Source organism: Dothidotthia symphoricarpi (genome assembly GCF_010015815.1).
Source record: "Dothidotthia symphoricarpi CBS 119687 unplaced genomic scaffold P153scaffold_4, whole genome shotgun sequence".
NCBI classification, from domain to species: Eukaryota; Fungi; Ascomycota; class Dothideomycetes; order Pleosporales; family Dothidotthiaceae; genus Dothidotthia; species Dothidotthia symphoricarpi.
Window position 1 is genome coordinate 372,660 of NW_022985011.1, and position 21,642 is coordinate 394,301.

The 21,642-nt window shown below is 52.1% G+C and overlaps 9 protein-coding genes across 9 annotated transcripts; 5 read left to right on the forward strand and 4 right to left on the reverse strand.

Moving 5' to 3' along the window:
- Positions 1 to 750: 750 nt before the first annotated feature.
- Positions 751 to 2,226, reverse strand: P153DRAFT_332988 (ran GTPase activating protein 1). Its single transcript, XM_033665537.1, has 2 exons — positions 1,912 to 2,226; positions 751 to 1,849 (listed from the first exon to the last, which is right to left on the reverse strand). Exons 1-2 carry the CDS (start codon positions 2,092 to 2,094, stop codon positions 755 to 757), a joined length of 1,278 nt encoding a protein of 425 aa, XP_033526986.1. The 5' UTR covers positions 2,095 to 2,226; the 3' UTR covers positions 751 to 754.
- Positions 2,227 to 2,379: 153 nt separating this feature from the next.
- Positions 2,380 to 2,714, forward strand: P153DRAFT_382223 (uncharacterized protein; the record flags this gene model as incomplete). Its single annotated transcript, XM_033670117.1, has 3 exons — positions 2,380 to 2,389; positions 2,452 to 2,522; positions 2,574 to 2,714. The coding sequence occupies 3 exons, from the start codon at positions 2,380 to 2,382 to the stop codon at positions 2,712 to 2,714; spliced, it is 222 nt and encodes a 73-aa protein (XP_033526987.1).
- Positions 2,715 to 2,794: 80 nt separating this feature from the next.
- P153DRAFT_332991 (glycosyltransferase family 57 protein) lies at positions 2,795 to 4,914 on the reverse strand. The gene is made up of 2 exons (XM_033665538.1): positions 4,317 to 4,914; positions 2,795 to 4,269 (listed from the first exon to the last, which is right to left on the reverse strand). Exons 1-2 carry the CDS (start codon positions 4,715 to 4,717, stop codon positions 2,922 to 2,924), a joined length of 1,749 nt encoding a protein of 582 aa, XP_033526988.1. The 5' UTR covers positions 4,718 to 4,914; the 3' UTR covers positions 2,795 to 2,921.
- Positions 4,915 to 5,616: 702 nt separating this feature from the next.
- On the forward strand, positions 5,617 to 7,113 carry P153DRAFT_354098 (RNA-binding domain-containing protein; the record flags this gene model as incomplete). The annotated part of the gene is made up of 3 exons (XM_033666486.1): positions 5,617 to 6,084; positions 6,133 to 6,407; positions 6,459 to 7,113. 3 exons carry the CDS (start codon positions 5,617 to 5,619, stop codon positions 7,111 to 7,113), a joined length of 1,398 nt encoding a protein of 465 aa, XP_033526989.1.
- Positions 7,114 to 9,018: 1,905 nt separating this feature from the next.
- On the forward strand, positions 9,019 to 11,421 carry P153DRAFT_373325 (uncharacterized protein; the record flags this gene model as incomplete). The annotated part of the gene is made up of 3 exons (XM_033669454.1): positions 9,019 to 9,813; positions 9,877 to 10,112; positions 10,164 to 11,421. 3 exons carry the CDS (start codon positions 9,019 to 9,021, stop codon positions 11,419 to 11,421), a joined length of 2,289 nt encoding a protein of 762 aa, XP_033526990.1.
- Positions 11,422 to 12,462: 1,041 nt separating this feature from the next.
- Positions 12,463 to 14,181, forward strand: P153DRAFT_382227 (MFS general substrate transporter; the record flags this gene model as incomplete). The annotated part of the gene is made up of 3 exons (XM_033670118.1): positions 12,463 to 12,662; positions 12,732 to 13,266; positions 13,321 to 14,181. 3 exons carry the CDS (start codon positions 12,463 to 12,465, stop codon positions 14,179 to 14,181), a joined length of 1,596 nt encoding a protein of 531 aa, XP_033526991.1.
- Positions 14,182 to 14,615: 434 nt separating this feature from the next.
- P153DRAFT_309071 (uncharacterized protein) lies at positions 14,616 to 17,524 on the forward strand. Its single transcript, XM_033664729.1, has 3 exons — positions 14,616 to 15,404; positions 15,455 to 16,042; positions 16,138 to 17,524. The coding sequence occupies exons 1-3, from the start codon at positions 15,096 to 15,098 to the stop codon at positions 17,269 to 17,271; spliced, it is 2,031 nt and encodes a 676-aa protein (XP_033526992.1). The 5' UTR covers positions 14,616 to 15,095; the 3' UTR covers positions 17,272 to 17,524.
- Positions 17,525 to 17,791: 267 nt separating this feature from the next.
- Positions 17,792 to 19,533, reverse strand: P153DRAFT_363905 (nuclear transcription factor Y subunit B-10). The gene is made up of 5 exons (XM_033667476.1): positions 19,267 to 19,533; positions 18,930 to 19,199; positions 18,496 to 18,606; positions 18,317 to 18,444; positions 17,792 to 18,214 (listed from the first exon to the last, which is right to left on the reverse strand). Exons 2-5 carry the CDS (start codon positions 19,084 to 19,086, stop codon positions 18,032 to 18,034), a joined length of 579 nt encoding a protein of 192 aa, XP_033526993.1. The 5' UTR covers positions 19,087 to 19,199; positions 19,267 to 19,533; the 3' UTR covers positions 17,792 to 18,031.
- Positions 19,534 to 20,349: 816 nt separating this feature from the next.
- Positions 20,350 to 21,574, reverse strand: P153DRAFT_363906 (Prefoldin beta-like protein). The gene is made up of 4 exons (XM_033667477.1): positions 21,353 to 21,574; positions 21,211 to 21,301; positions 20,845 to 21,037; positions 20,350 to 20,749 (listed from the first exon to the last, which is right to left on the reverse strand). The coding sequence occupies exons 1-4, from the start codon at positions 21,384 to 21,386 to the stop codon at positions 20,711 to 20,713; spliced, it is 357 nt and encodes a 118-aa protein (XP_033526994.1). The 5' UTR covers positions 21,387 to 21,574; the 3' UTR covers positions 20,350 to 20,710.
- Between the last annotated feature and the right edge of the window lie 68 nt (positions 21,575 to 21,642).

A 21,642-nucleotide genomic window follows, 5' to 3' on the forward strand; every position in this document is an offset into this window, starting at 1 on the left:
CATCTGCAAATACAACAGATCTTGGTCATTCGTGGTTCGGCTTACGCTTTTGTATCGTGGTGCTCATATTTCACAACCACTGACAGACAGTATTGATCAAGTTTGGGAAGAAACTGCGACATTCAATCTCGACGTACTGATTGTTTTGGGATTTTAGCGTATTGAAGCTCGTTATAGAAGCAAGTAGACGCAACACAGTACAGGAGCTAAAACCCAACCCCTTTACACACAGTAGATGTTAGTGAGAGTACACAGTGGTACTAACACAGAAGCAGCGCTGATCAATCGTCTTTTGACGATTGGCTGTTCGATGTACCGATGTGGACGTGTGTTCGAGAGCCCTGGCAGCCGTTGATCGAAGTTTGGTTCGGGTCGTGAGACTTTGGATTATGAAACTTTGGATTGTGAAACTTTGGATTGTGAGACTTTGGATCGTGAGACTTGGATCGTGAGACTTTGGGTCGTGAGACTTTGGGTCGTGAACCCCGGGTCGTGTCGTGCGTGAACCATAGGATGTGTTGTGAACGCTGGCTGGGATCCACATACTGATCAACGAATCAGTATAAACATATAGTATAACAAAAATCACCATGTCACGATGAGCTGTGCACAGAACATCGACGGTAATGCCTGAACTATAATCCCGAAAACCTATCATCTATCAATACACAAAACCCCCATGCCCGCACAATGCTGTACGCCAATCCCAGTCTCCAAACCACATGTTGTCAAGAAAATCTCACACTTGAAGCTCCTACTTGATCTCTGCCTTCGCAAGCTGGTCTGCCAGATCATCGACCTTCTTGCTCTTGTCCTGCGGCACATCGCTCTCTTCCGTCCGCTGGTCCTCAGCAATCTGTCTCGCAGCGCGCTCCTCAACTTCGACGCCCTCCTCGTCGTCATCACTGCCCCGCTTCCCCTCTTCATCACTCTCCTCCTCTTCGTCCTCTTCGTCGCTCTCCAGCTCATCCAGCTCGTCAAGACCCCAGTATTCCTCGTCATCCTCATGTTCGCCAGACTCGTCTTTCCTGCCGTCGAGGATGTCGCGGAGCTTGGAGATGCTAGCGTCCTCCTCGTCGAACTTGTTGCCGTTTAATTCTACGCGGCGGAGAGCGGGAAGTTTGGACGCTGAGGCCGAGGCAAGGCCTTCGACTCCCTTTGCGTTTATCTCGTTGAACTGCAGGCGCAGGACTTCGATCTTCTTGTTGTTTCCCTTTTGTAGGGCGGCGGCGAGGGCGACGCCGCCTCGGCCGCTGAGGAGACAGTCGCCTACGCCGAGTTCGCGGAGCTCAGGCCAGCGGCCGACGACGGTGCTGAGTGCTTTTGCACCCATGGCGGTGAATGTGTTGTCTTGGAGGTCTAGTGTTTCTAGCTTGGAGAGGTTCGATATGCCGTTTGTGAGGAGGTGTGTGATGCCTTCTTGACGGATGCCGTTTTGTGTCATCTTGATGGTCTTGACGCCGTTGTTGGCAGCGTAGGCTTTCGCCCAAGCAGCCATGCTTCCGTTCTCGAGACGGTTGCGTCCGCAGATGACGAGCTCAAGGTCGGGGACATCTTTGCCTTCCTTGCGCGCGGCTTCCTTCTTTGCGGCGAGGGTGGTGAGCGCATCGGCGACGAGGACACCAGCAGCAGGACCGAGGCCGTTGTTGTTCAGGAAGAGGTATCGGAGGGGTGTGTGCTGCGAGAGGAAGTCGACAAGCGGTGCAACCGTGTTGAGACCGAAGGCGTTGTCGGAAAGGTCGACGGTGTGGAGGTTCGGGCACGTGAGGAGCGACGTAAGAAGATGCGATAGCGCAGGTGGGATCTCCGAAAGTAGGCGAGATGTGAAGATGTCGGCGAGGTTTGCGACCTGTCAGGGGGTTAGTCACTCATATCGACTAGTGAAAGTGCGACAGACGGGGGTAAACATACCTTCAGTGCCTTGCGTCCTTCCAGCGCTTTGGCCAGCGCCTCACTCGCTCCTATTCCCAGCGTGTTCCCCAGAATGCGCACTTCCTCTATCCCATCATGAAGGCTTTTGATGTGTGGCTGGATGTCCTCGGCAGTGTCGAGCTTGAGGCCCTTGCCTTCGATGGAGAAGACCTTGAGTATCATTTTTCGCGTATGAGGGGTCTGGCCTGATAGTAGTAAAGATGTTCAAAAAGAAGACAGGCGGGTTGAAAGCACAGGGTGTTGTGGGGGTGCGTGTGACAATGTTTTGCAGTGAGTGTTTGGTGGGGGTTATTTGTGGTGGGCTAGATCCCTGCATCGAATTCCGAGTGGCGGCCAGAACGCGGGAGTGCCAAGCCCAGCACGCACGCGATTGATGACATGAGCGGCATCTCCCAGAGTTGACTTTGCGATTGCTAAGCAACCAATTCACCACCACACAACCTCACAATGGCATCAGGTACGCTCACAGGCTCTGGGGTAGTACGTGCGACGCAAGATAGCTAATTGGTCACATGATAGCTCCACCAACCGCTGCCAACATGGGCGCAGACCTCAAAACGACTCCCGCCGCGCCGCCCGCGAAGCCCAAGGTACGACTCGATGCGCCTGAGATTGAAACGCATGGACTGACGGAAATATAGCCGTGCTGCGTTTGCAACGAAGAGAAGGCGAAGCGCGACGAATGCATGCTGTTCTCGACATCCAACGACGCCCAGAAAGAATGCGCCGACATGGTCTCGAAATACCGCGAGTGCATGGCTGGCTTCGGATTTAAGATATGATGAAGTCGAGGGGACTTGTATGATAACGACGCGAACGTGAAAACACACTGTACAATAGGCGGCATGCAATGGAGTCAAGCATTAGATATCGGCCAGGGCAATCTATTGGGTGTACAAATACATAAATGAGACCTGAATCTTCCCTCTAAATCCAGCATGGGTATCTTGAGAATTTCTCTAACGCAGCGTTAAGTTTTGTGCAGCTTCTTACTGCGTCTTGCTTTTTGCCTTTTGAAGCAGCTCGCTCTTGACTAAGAGCCGCCACAAGCACCAGAGATAGCAAATGCCAAATCCACCAGCGCCGGTAAGCATGTTTACGACAGTCCATAGATCCGGCTTGTCCGTTGGAGGTTTGAAGAAAGCTTCAACGACGTGCCATCCAACCATGATAGCGTAGATGCTTAGATGAAGGATCTTGCTGGAAAGACTCAGGCTACTGCGGCTACCCTCTTGGTACGCAGAGAACGAAACAGGGGGTAGACCAAGCAGAAACGCCCATAAAAGAGTGATGACAAAGTACGGAATTTGCAGTTCGACTCTCTTCAATAGCGGGAAACAGGTCCAGACCCCGAGCATATTGGCAAGCCCTACCCAAGCGCGGGTCGACGGTAGTAGGCCATCTTTCCCGCTGAGGAGCAGGGTCATCGGCATGAGAGGAAGTAAGACGTTCTTTTCGTGAACCTGGTACGAGCAAAGAAAGAAACCCCAAGAGACTGTGGCGAAAGCAAGTGGCAAAAGCTGTTTTTTCGGTTTGAGAAAGATGATGAGACACGGCGGAAGGATGGCAGCAGAGGTAGCAACCAGAGCCAACCGTTGTAGTAGCTCAATCGGGTAGCGATGGAGCTTGTGAAAGGTGTGAATAGTGCACCAAACGTTGGCGACCTTGTCTTCGAATAATCCCCGAGCAAACGGGAAGATGCGATGAACGGTCTGGGTCAATTGAAGTACCACTGGATAGTACCAGGCGTCCGCATCCCAGTGAATAGGCAAAGATTCCATGATTGGAGGAATCGGAACTTTTTCATAAGACGCCCCGTTGTATACTTCGTAAGCAACACCCGAAAGTAATGGCAGATACAGTACGGCGAACGCTGCGACTGTGGCCAATGCAATGGCGAGGAATCGAACAACGTTAATCCTAGGGAAAAGGCAGATTCCTACAAGGTATGCAAATACTGCAGGAGCATAGAAGAGTGCCATTTGCTTGAAACCAAGGGCTCCAACAAAGAAGACACAGCTCCACAGCGGCCTCCCAGCGACCATACTCGACAGAGTCGCGACGGCGAAGCCGAGCATGACCGTGTTGTACTGAAAATGTCCATGGTCGATCATGATAGTGGCAGGCTGCATCAGTATAGCTACCAGCGCAATAGATGACTCCCAGATATTGACGCCTTCGAGTCGAGAGAATCGGCGGAGGAAGATGACGAGTGCTGGCACGTAAATGAGGTATTCGGAAACGAAGACGGTGGCGCGCATGTAAACTTTCAGAGGGGGATCTTCAAGACCTCGCGATGCATCGAGAGCGAACCACTCTGGGTCGATGGCAGAGCCACTGGGGAGTTTAGCAATTGCACCATGCATTTGAGCGTCTGGACCTACATCATACCCAGTACCCAACTATGGTACGCAGTCAGAGGAGGGTAGTCCAAGTTCCACCAATGCGGATCGTAGAAATACCACTGCGACATGGGAAGATGTTTCGTGATCTCCATCCAGTGTCGCTGAGCTTCAAAATCTCCGTACTTTGGGGGTGTTTGGTACCCAGAATAACCCCACAGGCTGACGGTCCATCGAAAGAGGCCAACGGCCATCAGTATTAAGGGTATTGTCACCCATTGCGATACGGTGCCCTTTGCAGGCCAGAGAAAGGCGACGAGGGGAAAAGCGGGCTTGCGAGAATTTGTGCTTTGATCGAGATCAAGCGTACCATGGTCGACGTGGGCCAGTGAGCCTTCCTCGATCTTCCTTCTTCGCGGTTTGTGTCCCGCCGGCGGAGCCATTGGGATCAATGCACTCTTTTGGAGTACTGGCAGAGTGAATTCGTGGTCTCTCCAAGCAGCGTCGTCGCAACAGTTGATCGATAAGGGCTCAGACGCCGCAACTACCTTTCCAGTTTCCGTTCTGAAGGTGTATAAGTTGTCGAGGCCATACAGGCCAGATCACCGAAAAGACGTTTCAATTCCAGCTCTCACAACGCGACGCCATCGATCCAACTCAGGGTTCACCGCCTGCAACGAACTGGGGTAGCGTGCGTTGATAACACGCTAGTCGCTTTTCTGCCGCCGATCTCCACTGAAAAGTCTTCGCGCCTTCCGCCGAGACATAAAAGTACGGCCAGCCACCTCGTTCCTTCCTCATCATCACCTTTCACACCACATTTTCTCGAACTATTTCAGTTCGAATCTTTTCAGAGGGCTCTTCTATACAAGCGGGCATCGAGGGACTACAACTCTTCAACGAGTAACCGAATATCTACCAAGTCAGTGGGCAATTGAGATGCATTTCCTTAACACACACATGCAGCGGGCACATCTGTCGCTCCTTGGAGCACGACAAGATTAATCAGATGGCATTTCGCTTCTATGACGGTTTCTGTCTTGTCTTCTCGGCGCTTGTGGGAACACACTGCCTTGAAGCCAATTCTTCTGTGGGCTCTTGTGGGCTTTTCGTGGGCTTGAGGGATTTCCGCTTCGCGCGGTCTCGAGAGATACCAGTGGGCTTTTCGCAATTTGAGACATCCAGACGATGCAGGCTTTCGGCGCATACGACCTCTTTCGGGAGTCGGCGCATGAGCGACGAGATCATTCTCGTCTTTCTACCTCTTCCCGCCGCTTCATTTTTGCATGATCACTCTCTTCTGTATACTAATACGTCATAGATCTAGCACACTACCGTCATCATGGGCAAGACCAAGATCGCCGACAAGTCGTCCAAGAAGGACAAGAAGGTTGAGCTCTCGAGCGTCAAAGCCGGTCGTGTCACTAAACCCGCTCAGACAATCAAGTCCAAGAGCAAGGACGTTGCCAAGGCCGTCACCAAGAAGTCCAAGAAGGCTCCCACCCCTGAGCCCGAGTCCGAGTCCAGCGCCAGCGACAGTGAGGACGACAGCTCCGACAGCAGCGAGGACGAGAAGGTCGAGAAGAAGGTCCCCGCAAAGGCCGCTACAAAGGCTGCCGCCAAAGCCGACTCCGACTCCTCCGACAGCGATGACAGCGAGAGCGAGGAGGAGAAGCCCGCCGCTAAGGCCAACGGTGTGAAGACCAACGGCGCTGCTAAGGCTGCTGCTAAGGCCAGCTCCGACTCGGAGTCTGACAGCGATTCCGACACAAGCATGGCCGACGCCAAGGAGACTGCTGCTAAGGCTGATGTACGTAAAACTTCATTGTGTTTATTTGTACGTTGCTGATTATTGTAGTCTTCCGACTCTGACTCCGACTCCGGCTCCGACTCTTCCGACAGCGAGAAGGAGGCTCCTTCCAAGAAGCGCAAGGCCGATGCTGAAGCTGAGCCCACCGTCAAGAAGAGCAAGACTGAGGCTCCCGCCGCCGCCGCTGAGGGTATCAAGAACCTCTTCGTCGGAAACTTGAGCTGGAACATCGACGAGGACTGGCTCACCCGCGAGTTCGAAAAGTTCGGCGAGATCACCGGTGCTCGTGTTATCACTGACCGTGAGACTGGTCGTGCTAAGGGGTAAGCTGACGCCTTATCAAGCTCCTCACAATCATATACTAACTATTTCAGCTTCGGTTACGTTGAATTCGCCAGCGCTGAGGTTGCAGCCAAGGCTCAAGCCGAGATGCACCAGTACGAGCTTGATGGCCGTGCGCTGAACGTTGACTTCAGCACTCCCCGCGCGAAGCCTGACGGCAACAAGACCAACGACCGTGCCAGCCGCTACGGCGACAAGAAGAGCGCTCCTAGCAACACTCTTTTCCTTGGTAACCTCTCCTTCGATTGCACCAACGAGAGCATCCAGGAGATCTTCAGCGAGTACGGCACCACCACCCGTGTTTCCCTGCCAACAGACCGTGAGACCGGGTCCCTCAAGGGTTTCGGTTACGTCGACTTCGGCAGCACTGAGGAGGCTACTGCCGCGCTCGAGGGTCTCAACGGACAGGATATCGAGGGCCGTTCCATCCGTATCGACTATGCTACACCCCGTGACGACAGCGCTCCCCGTGGTGGCTTCGGCGGTGGCCGCGGAGGTGGCCGTGGCGGAGGCCGTGGTGGCTTCGGTGACCGTGGCGGACGCGGCGGCGGTCGTGGAGGTGGTCGTGGCGGCTTCGGTGACCGTGGTGGTCGTGGAGGTCGTGGCGGCGCTCGAGGTGGCCGTGGCGGAAGCTTCAACCGCGGTGGCTTTGGTGACTTCAAGGGCTCCAAGGTCAGCTTCGACTAAACGTCTGGAGCATCTTGTCTTGTGTGTATCTGAATGACCATGTTGAATGGTAAGTAATGTGCCGCTGTATATGATACCTGAGTGGTATTGATCTTCGGATTCGAGCTTCGGCTATCTGTTGATGATACTACGACACATGGATGGAATGGTTTCTCACTATGAGAATGGCGCATCACGGTTCAAAAGTTGCTTTCATGATAACGCCGCATGCTTGGCCATATGCTGAGCAAAGCAGTTGTTTAGGTTTATGTAGTGTACAATGATAACGTTCTCTTCATCTTCTCTTACCATCTCTTGTTTGCTAAACTTTGGTCTTATCCCTTGTCTCGACTATTAATTTGTATACTCCTTGTATTTCTCTACTACTGGACGAGCATGCAGAGAGATGTGTAAGTGAACAAGATATTGTGTAGATTAGAGTTAAGGAGGATAGAGGAAGTGACGAGGGAAAGAATAGAGTTGCTTTGCAATATAATGACGATCAAAGAGGTCTGCCGTATAATGAGTTTAGAGGTGTGGTGTATTCAGCGCTTGTGTCTAAACAACATTAGTAATATTCGTTCTGCAGAAAATCTGCTTCTGAAATTAATGTTCAAGTGATGTTCGTAGCATCTGTGTGTGAAGTGACCTTGTGCTGTTCCTTTTTTTTTAAGGAGCTACGAAGAGATACGGTCTGCCTATCACAGACATTGCTGTTAACAACAAGAATTCACGACTACAAGTTGCTTTTGTTGTTAATCTTGAGAGTATTGAGAGAAACGCGTTTATTATACAGGCACCATTCTCATGCAGCTAGGTAGTTGGAGCACGTGCTCTGGACACTGGCGAATGATTTCAAACGTCAGACGAAATGCCCAGAGATGCCCAGATTCTGAATGTGGAGACGCGTGGAAGAAACAACAACAACATGGCAAGAGGGAGGAGTTGGACACGTTACATGGAGCCTTTGCTTGGTAAGGGAACATGCTAAGCCATGTCACCCATCCATCGCTCAAAGCGCGCCCTCAACATCATCCTGTGACAGCCTTCAAAATCACATGTGCAATCTTTCGACAGGATATTGGCCCCCAAAACTCCGGTGAGCCTATTTCTGCACTCGCCTAACCGAACAACTTTGACATACAACGCCCTCACCCTATACATCAACTCACTGCAGACAACTGCGTCAACTGATGAAACAGTAGAAGGGGCAGAGTATGCATTTGTATGCGAGCCCTCCTGTCGGCGTTAAACGCATGAAGCCGATGACGACGCGGTTGTAGAGGACACCGGTCTGGTTCACAGCCACACAAGGCGTCCAGCCAAGATTCCGGTGAGCGTTTAGTGGAAGCTTATCAAGGTTAGATCGCGTCAGGGTCACAGAGGCGGGAACGAAAGTCCCGCCTTTTCGACAGCCCTTTTGCAGTGTTCACGAAACTGCAGGTGCAGAATTGGCGGTCTACACCCAGATTGCATTATCCCCACTCGGTGAACAAGGCGCATCTGCGAAGTGGATAGCGGGTGAATTATTGCAATAATCAGACAATAGCAAAATTGTGGTTCAAGTCGCCCTTGCCCGCGGATGGGCAGATAATAAGAAGGCGCGCTAGTCAGCACGCTATTTCCAGGCAGCAGTCAACCACGACGTCTTCTCTTTTGTGGTCTGAGCCCCCAACCAAAACCACGCCTCATCCTCGATTTTGCTTTCAGATTGCTTCCTCAGGCCCCATTTCTATCTTCAACGCCGTTAAACCCCGCCCTTTCCGCTTGTTTTACCGCCTTCTTGTACTCTGGATCGCTCTCCTCCGCAACTTTCAAGGCGTCCAGCAATACGCTTCGGTCTCTCGGTCAATGAGACTGTGATACGCAGTCTTCGTGACTCATACGTCTCCCACTCATCCAAGTGCATCTGGAACCAGTCACACAATGTCCGCACCAATCGGCCAAAACCCGCGGAGGCGCTCCACGAGAGTCCCAAGCGCCTTAGGAATGCAGCTTCGCAAGAGCGGCACCTTTTCTTCACCACAGTCATTGTCCACCGACATCTGCGACCTGGAGAATCAACCATTCATGCCCCGACGATCTCCAACCAGCACCGAGTCTCTTGAAGCACTCCTTCAAGACCCCAGTGTCAGCCGAGTCGCCAACCTCCTGAAGGACTTCGACAAGAAGATTGCTGGCCACAGGGCGGCCTCAACCACGGAACCCAACCTTCTTAACGACCCAGAGGTACTTCCGGTACCAAGCTTCCTTCTCGAGAACGCTACGTTGGGCAGCACCCCAATGGACATTGATTCCAAGCCATCTGCAGTCGAACGGAACCCGCATGATCACGCCTCAGACAGCGGTCTGGGTACCAGCATCAGTGGATTGAAAGACGGTAAGGATCTACCGCACCTACCGGCCATGAGTACCCCGCTTTCTAACGCTCATAAAGACAACGTTAGCACCCAAACTTCTCGCGAATCCATCAGTACTTCGGTCAGCTCGACCCATTCTGCCATTACCCGATCATTCTCAGCCATGGATCCTGCCGAGGACAAGCATATTCTTGGCGAATATGCTTGCAGACAGATCCGCGAATCAATCATCGACCCCATTTTGCGAGAAGCAGACCTGAAGGACTTTCATCCCTTGATAAAGGACGTTCCTCGACGCATAGGTGAGAAGAACATCTGCAACCTCCGCGACCTCGAAAAGACCCTGATATTTCTGGCACCGGTAAGTGGTATCCGTTATCTTTCTGAGAGTGCAAAAGCTTATTGCATTCTTCGCGGCTTCAAGGAGTTCTCGGCTACACCGTCATCGTACGAACGCTTCTGCGTACGATCAATTACGCTTCTGCACACGGCTATCAACCGATTCTCCGAACAAGATCAGCGACTGCCGACCGACCGACCGTACACTAACAACTACTTCCTTGATTTGATGGAACAGATTCGACGATACGCTGCAATCATGGCCGCAACACGTGAAAAGGAAGCAAACGGCGAGGACCTCGACAACATGGACTACTCACGGTATGATCGCGCCGCTGCGTTCCTCTTCACACGCACGACTAATTTAAACAGTGATGAGAAGATCACTCTGCGCGGCGGGCTCAGCCACAACGGCCGTCCTGTCGAGCTGGTGCGTGAAAAGAACGGCCAGGTCATTTCTCTTGCCACTGGTGTTGGAAAGACTAAGCGTGCGCTGACTGACGACGAAATGGACGAGGATGAGGCCACACGCTCCATGGCCCGACGAAGGAAGTCGGAGAAGCCTGGAGATGTGCTACATCTTTGCCGTGACTGCAAGAAAGAATTCAAGCGGCCCTGCGACCTGACGAAGCACGAGAAGACTCACTCCCGACCATGGAAGTGTTCAGAAGCGAAGTGCAAGTACTTCGAGTTCGGCTGGCCGACCGAGAAGGAACGTGATCGCCACATCAACGACAAACACTCGGCTGCGCCTGCGCAGTACAAGTGTCTCTACCCACCATGCACCTACGCCTCGAAGCGAGAGTCCAATTGCAAGCAGCACATGGAAAAGGCTCACGGCTGGGAATACGTTCGCTCAAAGAGCAATGGTCGCAAAAAGGCGCTTACTCACAGCGATTGCAGCCCTACTACTCCACTTACCCCGTTCCTTGATACACCTCAGTCACTAAACCTGACTACGCCAATCACACCATTCGCGCCCTCGCCACAATTACCCTTGGTCGATACGTTCAATTACTATGAGTTTGGAACACCAGCTGTGAGTCTTCAGGGATTCCAAGACGACTTCCGACGTGACTCGGTCACGACTGATGGATCACCCTTTACATACTCTTCTGGATACTCACCACCGGAGCCGACCTCTTTCGATGATGCTGTCACACCAGAAGACACTGCCATCAACCACAACGACGTTTTCAACAACAACTGCGGATTTGGAACAAACTTCGCTTTGGGCTTCCAACAGCCTACCCCGGCTTTGAGCACTACCTTCGACTTTGAACCTCTTGCATTCTCTACCAATCCCACCTTGGCTTCTGGCCTGCCGCACCTTTCTCCTTTAGCTCAACCTGACGTTACACTGTTTTCTCCTCAGATGCAGATGCACGTCGACGAAGGCTTTGGTGATGGCATGGAAATGGATATGCAGGCCTTCAGCCGGCCAGTCGGAGACTTTGAGCTGTTTGGAGGGGCTCAGTCAAACAATATCGCACTCGACAGCAACACCACAAACTTCTTCCCGGACTTCAATTCACTAGGAGGACAGTTCTCAAACCTCTACCCCACTGCTCTTGACGAATTCATGGGTAACACCGATGATCTGATGGGCAACAACTTCTCAAATTTGTAGTAATTCCCAGGTGGTTTCATACATCAATACGAGCGGGCATTTGAATAGCCATTTCTCCTACCTTTTGCTTTGACAGCCATGGTCTTTCTGAGCTGGAAATTTGACATGATCTTCGCACATTGCGAGCATGACGAAACTCGAAAGAGATGGTTTATGGATATGGTATACGAACATCTTCTCTCTGCTTCAAGAGTGGTACGGCACCCACAACAGAACAGAAAACCACAAAAAACAAACAGCCTTTGTTTCAATGGGTTTCTTTTCTCGCGACTGATTTTGATTTCCCCCCTTCTCCCTTTTCACTTATGGAGTCCAAGGCTGGGTTGAAGTCATCAGATAGTGTAGAATAGAATAAAAAATTGTGGAGGATAACCTTGCGTGCTGTTGACGGTTTTCGTGACAATGCCTTGATTGACGTTCAATGAGAGATTACGATGCAAATAGCTTAGTGTTAGGTCCCAGACTTTAGTATCGCAATGCAAATACTCTCCTCCAAGCTTCGTGACACCCTCTCAACATCGCTTCGTTTACTGTTCACCAATGAATCTTGAATACCCCCATGCTGTTGACGCACTCGTCCGACGTTGATGACTCCCACAGCTTCGAAGTCGACACAACACGAATACCGCGCAACCCGATCAGCTTCGTCCAGCGGCTAGCCATGCACGCCACATGGATCCGCTCCAGGCGACTTTGTAGTGTTAGCGCTGAAGATCTGAGACTAAAAACGGCTTCGGAGGGCATGGGCGTTTCCAAACCCGAAACCCCGTGCCCCCTCTCCATCCACAATGTCGTCGTTGTCTTGACCCTGCCCTTTTTCCTGAGGCGGAGTCTGTCGTTCCTTTTGACGTCTTTGGATACTTCTCGTCGCTCTCTCAGCATATCTTAGGTCCCTTCGCGGCCGTTACAATCTTTACACACAGGTCAGGTCGCGCCGGTCGTGCCTACCTCGAAACCTCCACGGTTATCGCGTCGTATTGAAATCGAGTCGAAACGAAACTAAACTAAACTGTTATTCAGTTTTCTTGAGGTTATTACAGAATGTTGGGTTTCCACAGAAGGACACGGTCGTTGATTCCAGTCAAGGACCTCGGGAAATACGATCTGGTATCGTTGGAAGAGGAGGATGAGGAGCAGTATGAAGGAGGCGAATTAATCGAAGTTTGCGGCGCGTCAGATGCGACGAACAAGTCGCGGTCGAGGCAGTTGATGCTGGTGTACCTTGTCTTCTTCGCAGAAGCGTAAGTTCACTCCTCACATTCCGGCACAGCTGCATGTTCCTGAACCCTGAGCTAATGCAGACCCTGCAGCGTCATGGCCTCCAGTCTTCAGCCTCAACTCCAGATGTTGCTTTCCTCGTCCGACTACTGCGGCAACCTCTCCTCGTCGTATCTGCGAAGCATCCTCGACTGCGCATATGCATTCGGCGGCACAACGGGCCTTTTCTGGGGTTACATGGCGGATCGCGTGGGAAGGCGACGCGTGACGCTCCTTGGACTATGGAGCATGCTGATATGCTGCCTGTGCACTGGCTTCGCTACGAGTTTGGGAGCTTGCGCTATCTTCAGGTTCTTCGCTGGAATGGTCAGCTCCACGATTGTGTGCACGACCTTGACCATGATTGGAGACTTGAGCATCACGGCTGAGCAGCGCGCCAAGAATGTCGCGAGACTACCGTTGATCTCGCTGTGTGGATCGGTGGGACCGCTGTTTCAGCGTATGGTCTCGGAGAGTCTGCAGGCGTATGGCATGGTTTGGCAGACGTTCCCTATCTTGGGATCAGAGCTGGCTTGTGCAAGTGTGCTTTTTGCTATCGCACTCACTGCCTCGATCATGCTGAAGGAGGTGAGTCCCGAAATACTGATACCTCGGGTATTCGTTTGCTGACAATTCTTGCAGACCTTGCCCCTTCCCTCTCTATCTCTTCACTCCAACAGCTCATCAGAGTCCATCGACATTGACTGCGAGAAGGCTGCTTTCCTTACCCGCAGCTCAGAGGACACAAACATCACCCTTGTCGACTTCGTCCGCCCCGATCCTATCACAATCACTCAGTTCCTCCAGGCTCCCTCGCTGCTTGTCCTTCTCTCTTCCTTCTCCTTACTCTCCCTCCACGCCTCAACTTTCGATGTCTTGCTTCCCCATCTTGGCCAAAGCAGCACCAAGCAAGGTGGGATGGGCATCTCATGCGATTGGCTTAGCATTGTCATTCTCATCGTCCGCGGCATCGCTGCTGTAGTAATCTTCTACGTAATTCCTCGCGCCATGGACAAGTACGGTCTCCTCAAGCTCTACCGCTCTGTCTCGCTTCTTTTCCCGACTATCTACATCGCCACCCCTCTCTTGGCTCTTCTTGCAGCCTGCACTGGCTTTGTCCCTGTCCTCTCCGTCTTCTCCATTCTCGTCAAACACCTCCTCACCGGCGGTGCATCCGTTCTCGTCGCACTCCTCGTCCTCAACACCACACCTGATGCTTTCTCCGCTGGTACCGTTGTCGGCATGATGCAGGTCGCGAACCTGTTCAAAGCTTTTGCCGTTGCTGTCAGCGGGGCGAGCTATTACTTCAGCGGTGACTTGAGCGTACAGACAACAAACTTGGCGCTCTGGACGTGCCTTGCGCTGTTCGGCGCTGTTGGCGCAGGACTGGCGTGGTTCGTCAATGAGCGCCCGAGTGTGGCAAAGGACTTTCCCAACGAGGTTCTATGCTGGGAGACGTGCTTCGACGCAGATGCTGAGAAGATGGGTATGGATGACATTTGATGCGAGTATATCGGGAATGCGGTTTTTCTTTATGTTGATATCCTGGCTTGTAAATATGGCGTTGCATCTATTTCTTATGTTTTTTCCTAGCTACATTCCTTTGTGTATAAGTAGGTAGTGTTTATCTTGTCCTGTAATCTATTTTTCAGAGCAATCGAGATTTATACCACATTACAGTCCCAGCGCCGTATATTCTTGAATTGCTCCTTTGAGACTCTAACAATACGATTTGGCTGACACAGGACTTCATCTGTAGGCTTAGTCGTTAGGAGGACCAAGGTGGAACGGCAAGGCAAGGGAAGGAATATCCAAGGACATCTCAATAGGCCTGGCCTCTAACGCGACCTGAAACGCGCCAATCCTGCGGACGGTACATGACACCGAAGCCGTTATCACAAAAACCGCTTTTTCCATTGCACGCACACGAAATATTCCGAGGATAAGACATTGCTCACAGCAGTACGATGGGCTACAGAAGATTGGCCTACTGATCTGCATTGACCGTTGAACTATGTTCTCCACGTTGAGATCCCCCGCACTAGCTAGGCGTTCAGGGCAAGTGGGATGCAGCTAATGACGCATGCAATGGCGGGATGGTATGGGGCGCCCCTGCAGGCAAGGCAGTTCGCATCACGATTACGGGCGGTGCATCAGGGTTGTTGTTGCTCCTCAGGGGACGGGACGAGGTTGTTTTTGTTTTGGTCTCCCTTTCACTTTCCACATTTGCCCTTTGACTTTCTTTCCCTTTCTACTGTGACGCGTTTGTTTGGTCCCGCTCTCTCTATACCATACCACTGCACTTTGATCAACAACAACAACAACATCCCCGCCTCTAACGTTTTATCTATATCGAAAGTACAACTAGAAGCACAACTATACTGCGAACATTACACAAGCTCAGCGACTTCTACACAATGACGCTTCGCGACAGCTACCAGAGGTTTCTGGATAACCCGTCAGCGGGCGCCCTTGCAGAGAATGCGTCGCTGCACTACATCTCGACGCTCACCAGCATCCATAATGCGGCAGGCATCATGAAGCACATGTCTGCGCAGGAGAAGCTGCTGAAGAAGACGGGCCAGAAGATTCTGAGCACAGTGGAAGGGCAACAAGGGTTGAGCGTCGACGTGGAGACGACAATCGAGTTCAACACAGGCGGCGGCGCGTATCTGCCTGGCCTGGATGACAACTTCGTGGCAGACCGGATCGTGACGTTCCCCATGGTGAGTGCGGAGTGCGGAAAGACATATGTACTCGGTCTGACAACGCACAGGTCCACATGGTGCACTTCGACCAGGATGGCAGGATCGTGCAAATCCGCCAGTACTGGGACCAGGGCTCGCTGCTCAAACAGATAGATGTCATCGGCGCGCGCTCGCGCAACTGGCCCATCCGCGACGGCAAGGATCAGACCAAGCTCATCGTGACCAGCTCGGCGACAGTCGACCAGCCTGGCTCGGCAACGTCTGCACGTGCGTCGACTGCTTCTCGAGGCGCCGACGAGGTCTCGGTGACTTCGCGTGGGCGAGCACCCGCATCAAACATCACAAATGACCCACATGCGTCTCTGTCGCTGTTCCAGCCTCGCGAGATCAACGAGGACGTGCACAATGCGCACCCAATGGCACCGCGCGCGCTATCGGCAAAACCTCCGCCGCGCGAGTACTCGGAGCTGTTTGCTGGCGAGAATGACACGTCTTCCTCGCCTTCCACAGACAAGATTCCTGTCAAAATAGGAGGCGGCAAGAACTTTCAGAGCAACCGATTATTTAACGATACTGAAGAAGACGAAACAATGGCGACATCAGGCATCAAGACGAACGCAAACAAGTTCAACCACTTCAGCTTTGGCGACTCCGATGTCAGTACTTTTTTTTTTACCTACAGAGGCCCGCAGCTGCTCCTGCGTCTATGTTTCACGCTCACAGAACGACTGCTGACATGAATGTGCTACAGGATGAGGAACCTCAGCAAAAGCAGTCGACCAACACCAAGGGTCGTTCTTCGAACGCTGGACAGGGACTGTACCAGGACCACGTAACTGGAAATGCCGACGATGCAGACGACGATGACTACAACAACAACAGGCGACAGCCTTCCCAGAGAGCCCGCCAGGCCACGGACAGCCATTTCGAATTTGGCGAAGAGGCGCCCAAGACCACCCGCGGCAATGGCATCAACATCGCCGGTAATGGCATGGGCAATCGCGCAGGTACCCAGTTCTCGCTGTATGACGAAGAATCACCTGTGAGGAACGTCAACCTCGGTCGTCAGCAACATGGCGATGGAATGGGTGGACGTAAAGACACCAGCACATCGGAAGCTTCCACCACAACAAAGGGCAGCGGTATCAATATTGCAGGCAATGGCATGGGAAATCGTGCCGGCACACAATTCTCGCTGTACGACGAAGAGTCCCCTGTAAAGAACGTCAACCTCGGTCGCCAGCAACACGGTGATGGAATGGGCGGACGCAAAGACACGACCACATCGGAAGCCCCTACTACATCCAAGGGTAGCGGTATCAACATTGCAGGCAACGGTATGGGAAACCGCGCGGGTACCCAGTTCTCATTATACGATGAAGAGACCCCCGTGAAGAATGTTAACCTCGGCCGCCAGCAACGCGGTGACGGCATGGGCGGGCGCAAAGACACAACAACGTCAGAAGCCTCCACAACCGCAAAGGGCAACGGCATCAACATTGCAGGCAACGGCATGGGCAGCCGCGCTGGCACGCAATTCTCCCTCTTCGACGAGGAGTCGCCCGTCAGGAACGTCAACCTCGGCCGCGAACAACATGGCGACGGCATGGGCGGTCGCAGGGGCGAGTCGTACTCGACAAACCAGTCTGCGAAGAAGGAGAACGTGCAGTCTGAGCGCGAACAGCATGGCGATGGCATGGGTGGACGCAAAGACGGCAACCGTGGTATCAACATCGCTGGTAACGGCATGGGTAACCGCGCCGGCACACAGTTCTCGCTCTATGACGAAGAGTCGCCGATCAAGAAGAATGAGAACCTTGGACGGGCGCAGCATGGTGATGGTATGGGTGGACGAAAGAATGAGGAATCGTTCTGGGACTACTAGATTGATGGGTTATGAGTGTCGCTGTAGCGATATATGCTCGGTACGATATGATTGGGGGGTTTGAGCTTGTTGGATTCATGGCGGTTCATATTTCCTGTTTCTGACCTCTGGTCTTTGTGGAGTAGAAAACAAACTGGGCTCTCTTCGGAGAGGTTGGGAGTTGCTAGGCGAAATGCTGTTTTACAACATGCTGGCATTGATGCCTGGGTGTGCTCATCTTTGTTAACAAGCAATTTATTGCTTTTTTTCCTTCTGAACTGCATGCATTTGGTGCAACGACATGGTGTTTCTACATCTGATCGGAGTGTACACAAACATGTCTCATCTCACGAACTTTGTTCACGAGTGAACTGCACCAGATTGACATAACTTTGCATGCAAGAACGAGTGAGTCTCACCTGTGGTCACAGAACGATAATGGCACATTTTCCAAAAGACTTGCGTGTTTGATAAATAAGTCTAATCCCATAACCCAGACAAGAATCATAGCAAAGTATCCCCAATCCGAGTGTCCTCATATCCCGCCTAACCAACCATAGCATACACTGTTCCATAGCACGATTCCAACGGTCAGAAATCACGAGCTGTTTTGCATCTCGCAGTTTTTGACCCACCAATAAACCACTCACTCCTTTCGATCCAAATTGAGCCTCTGATTCCAATTCTCTTCCTCTTCCCACGTCACTCCTACGTAGTGCTCGCTTACTCTGCCGGCCAAAAGATATCCCCACTGCCCGTAATTCACAAGCTCGGGATACTTCTAGTACTCGGCGGAGCCGTTTCCGTTGTGAACGGTGTAGCCGAAGGCGGTGCTGCCGTCCTCGTTCATGTCGGCGTCGCCGCTCAGTACATGTTGGGCATTCTCCGGGCCTGCGTTGGGCCCGCTGGCCCCGGCTGCATTGTACTGCCCGGTAGATGGCTTGTTCTGATTTGCGAGGAGGGTCTCGTACCACCAATCAATACCAATAGTTTAGATACGCGTTCGCCAAAGTGTAGGCAAGAAAAGAGAGCAACGGGAGGGGAAATGGGAAAATTGGAGACTCACTTCGCGGTACCGAGAGAGGTAGATCTTTAGCGCTTCCGAGTAGTTCTCGAAGCCGAGGGATGTCATAGCGAAGAGAATGTCCTCGCCGTTGACCGTCTTGCGCTTCTCTTGCTGGCACTTTTCGGATGCTGCATGACCATGTTAGCGGTTGTTTCGAGGCTTATGGTTTGGGAACTGACCTTCGCTGGTGATGAACGAGATGAACTCGCTCACGCACTCTTGCATGCATTCCTTTGCTTCTTTTGCAATTTTGGCGTTCTCGGGCAGTGCAAGTTTCATGATTCGGGCGACTAAAGCAAAATTACGAATGTTAGCATCCGACGTAGTTGTAGTCGCATTTGTGCTCTTGAGTATCGACTGAGGCGGCGAAGTGGAGGATTGTGGAGATGAGGATGACATGTCGGCTGCAAGTCGGCCGTTCTCCAGACACACAAAGATCTTGACAGGCCTAAGACGTGGACAATGATTCGTCGCAGAGACGACTCAAGCGCGCGATTGGGCAGTATGTAGGCATCCAGCGACGCCCGTTGGTAGCAATCTGTCGACGTGCAGATGGGAACGAAACAAATGCGCAAATCAAAACAGCGGAGATAATCAAGGGAAATAGACGCACCATTGGCGATTGGAAGCCATCGATCCTGTTCCTTGACTTCGAATTCGTACCCGAGTCCATGCACTTGTGCTTCCTCAGCGTTCCTATCCATGGGGTGCTCCTCGTCAGGCGACTGAGCAGGTTCCACGCCCTCTCTTTTCGGAGGGGTGGAAGACATGTTTAACGGTCGCCTGCAGGGGCGGAGACCAGCTTGGATTGATTGTGTGCGCTGGCGCTTTGCTCAATAATTCGCTGGCGTCCACGTCACTTGGCTGTGTAACAAGTTGTTGTCTAACGGGGGGAATGGTTAGCGGCATGCAGCCTGGTTGTCGTCAGGACGCAGCTAAAGTTGACTTACGGCGGGCGGGCAACTACTCTAGATCGATTGGGGCTGTTGCGACGCACAGGAGGTCGTTGTCAACTACGGAGTATCGTGTGACGTGCTGGAACGCTATCACAGTGCCCAGCGACTAGTGGTGAGACCCCTTACAGACGCAGAGCTAGCGAAGACGTGACAGTTCGGCCGGCGCAAAATAGTATGTAGGTGTCGTGGGTAATGCGTTGAGTTGTGCTCCTCTCGCAGAAGGTACGTTGTGGTCAACAAGACGCGTCTGGCCAATGGGAGCACGCGCGGGTCGTATAGCGCGTCTTTAGGAGGAGAGCTGTGAACGCGGCCCCCAATCGGAAGACGATCGTTCATTCACATCACGATCACGGCCACTACCTGTACGCGGATTTTGGATGCGAAGCTACAATATGCAGGAAAGTGGGCAGCTTGGCTCCCCATTCGACTGCCCTATGTGCCTTTTGCGGCGGATTTCTTTTTTCTCCTATTGGAGCAGCTTTCGACACTCTGGTACTCTTAGGTCTCGCTATCAGCCAGGTACGACAAACAGATCTATCTGCCGCCTGATCATGCCCACGCTCCACTATCAGTATTATTCCGGACCCCCGCACGTCTCTCGTCATCGCGTCCACGCCATATTTCTCACACACTATCCGGCTGAATTGGGTCCGTGTTCCTCAACGTGGGTGTGGGGTAACAAGAACAGCTAGCTGCTCTCAAGCTCATGCGTTGTCTCGCCGTCCAGCGTCATCTCAGCCGTTCCTCAGGGCGCAGCGCAGGCAGCCTTACTTCTCTGTCCCAGATGACGTTGAAGCTGACCACTCGGCGTTCCTCCCATGCACAGTTCAACGTCCTCCACTTCGTTGTCCCCGGTATCCTATGAGCGACTTGCCCAGGTTCACGGGAGCTGCGGCGTCGATCTGACGTATCCTAACAGCCAACACATCATGCAGGAAGACTCACTAGATCCCAGTAGAACGGTCAGGCTGTTTGTGGTAGGTGTGAGCGAGTGGTTTCATGGGCGTCTGACACAGTACGTGGAAATGCAGGAAATGCATGCTAGTGGGGTATCAAAAGCTTGGTCGTTTCATGCTCATGGGTCAATGACGCTCCTGACATTGTATATTGAAGTCTGCTATGACGAAGGCCATCTATACTGATCTATCTAATTGTGACAGCTGAGCTGTAAGACTCCTTGTGAGTCTGTTACTGCATGACGTAGAGTCAGAGTCTTGAAGAAGGTTCGTTCTCCTGCAAGAAGCTCTGAAGTGTTGAAGCTGCGTAGAGAGATGATTCAGAGTGCTCAGACACCACCAGGGTTCATCCCTCGAGGTCTTGATCGTTAGTTGTCATAACTTTGTTGTCGTGTTCCGCTGCGCGAGACCATGTGGACTCGAGCATACGTTGTGCCCCCGTCCCATCAAAGGCTGACCGCTTGAGTAGCACTTGATCTCTTCTACTCGGGCTTTTGAACGACCTGAACGTTGTTCTTTTTCTGTAATCGAAAGTCAGCGGTTATACTCACAGCTTGATTTGCAACACCCATCGCAAAACTATCGAGCAGATGACAGAGCACCATGTCATGCTTACCTTCCACTTCTCCATCTCATCCTGCCGGGACTTGTACTGCTTGACGAGTTCTTCTAGCGTCTTCTTCAAGCCGTCAGAGTTCGTCTTCAAGATGGGCACAACTTCTTCGATCGTCCGCTCAGTCAGAACACCGTTGATCATACGGAAGCATTTCCGATCTCCTGGTAGTGGTTCTAGTGTCTCTAGCACGAGTCTGACATGCGTCAATATCGAGTCTGGTACAGTAACTGAATGAAGCTGTGAAATACGCAAGAAAAAGTGACCAAGTCGTGAGAAAATATCCAAAATCGGAGCAGAGGAAAACAGGGTGTAGAAACGAGATGACTTTGATAGAGTCTAAAATCAAGAAAGACGAGTATTACTTACTTGTGCTCTTCTGTCTCTCCCTCAACGTCGCCAATTTTCCGGGCGATGTTTTCCAGTGTCGTCTTGTAATTTTGATAAGTTGTCTGAAGCTCTGAATACCGTCAGTCACCCGCCACACTAATATTCATGGTTGTCCACTCACCTTGTTGCTTCCTCATCTGGGCAGGTGTTGCCATCTTCGAAATCGTGACCTTGAAGGCAATATCAAAGCAAAGGCCGATCGCTGAGATTCTATCAGGGAATGATACTGCAGTTCGACCACAGATTCAAATCCAGGGCTAATCAGGATGAGCACTAGAACAGAATACGAAAAGCGGTAAATGGCACGGTTTCGGTTTGTTTGAAAGTTATGGTAGTATCGCGGGGAACAAAAGTGGTAGAGAGGCGCTCGGACGCCGTTCGCGAAATCTTGTGACTTCCCGATCATCCCAT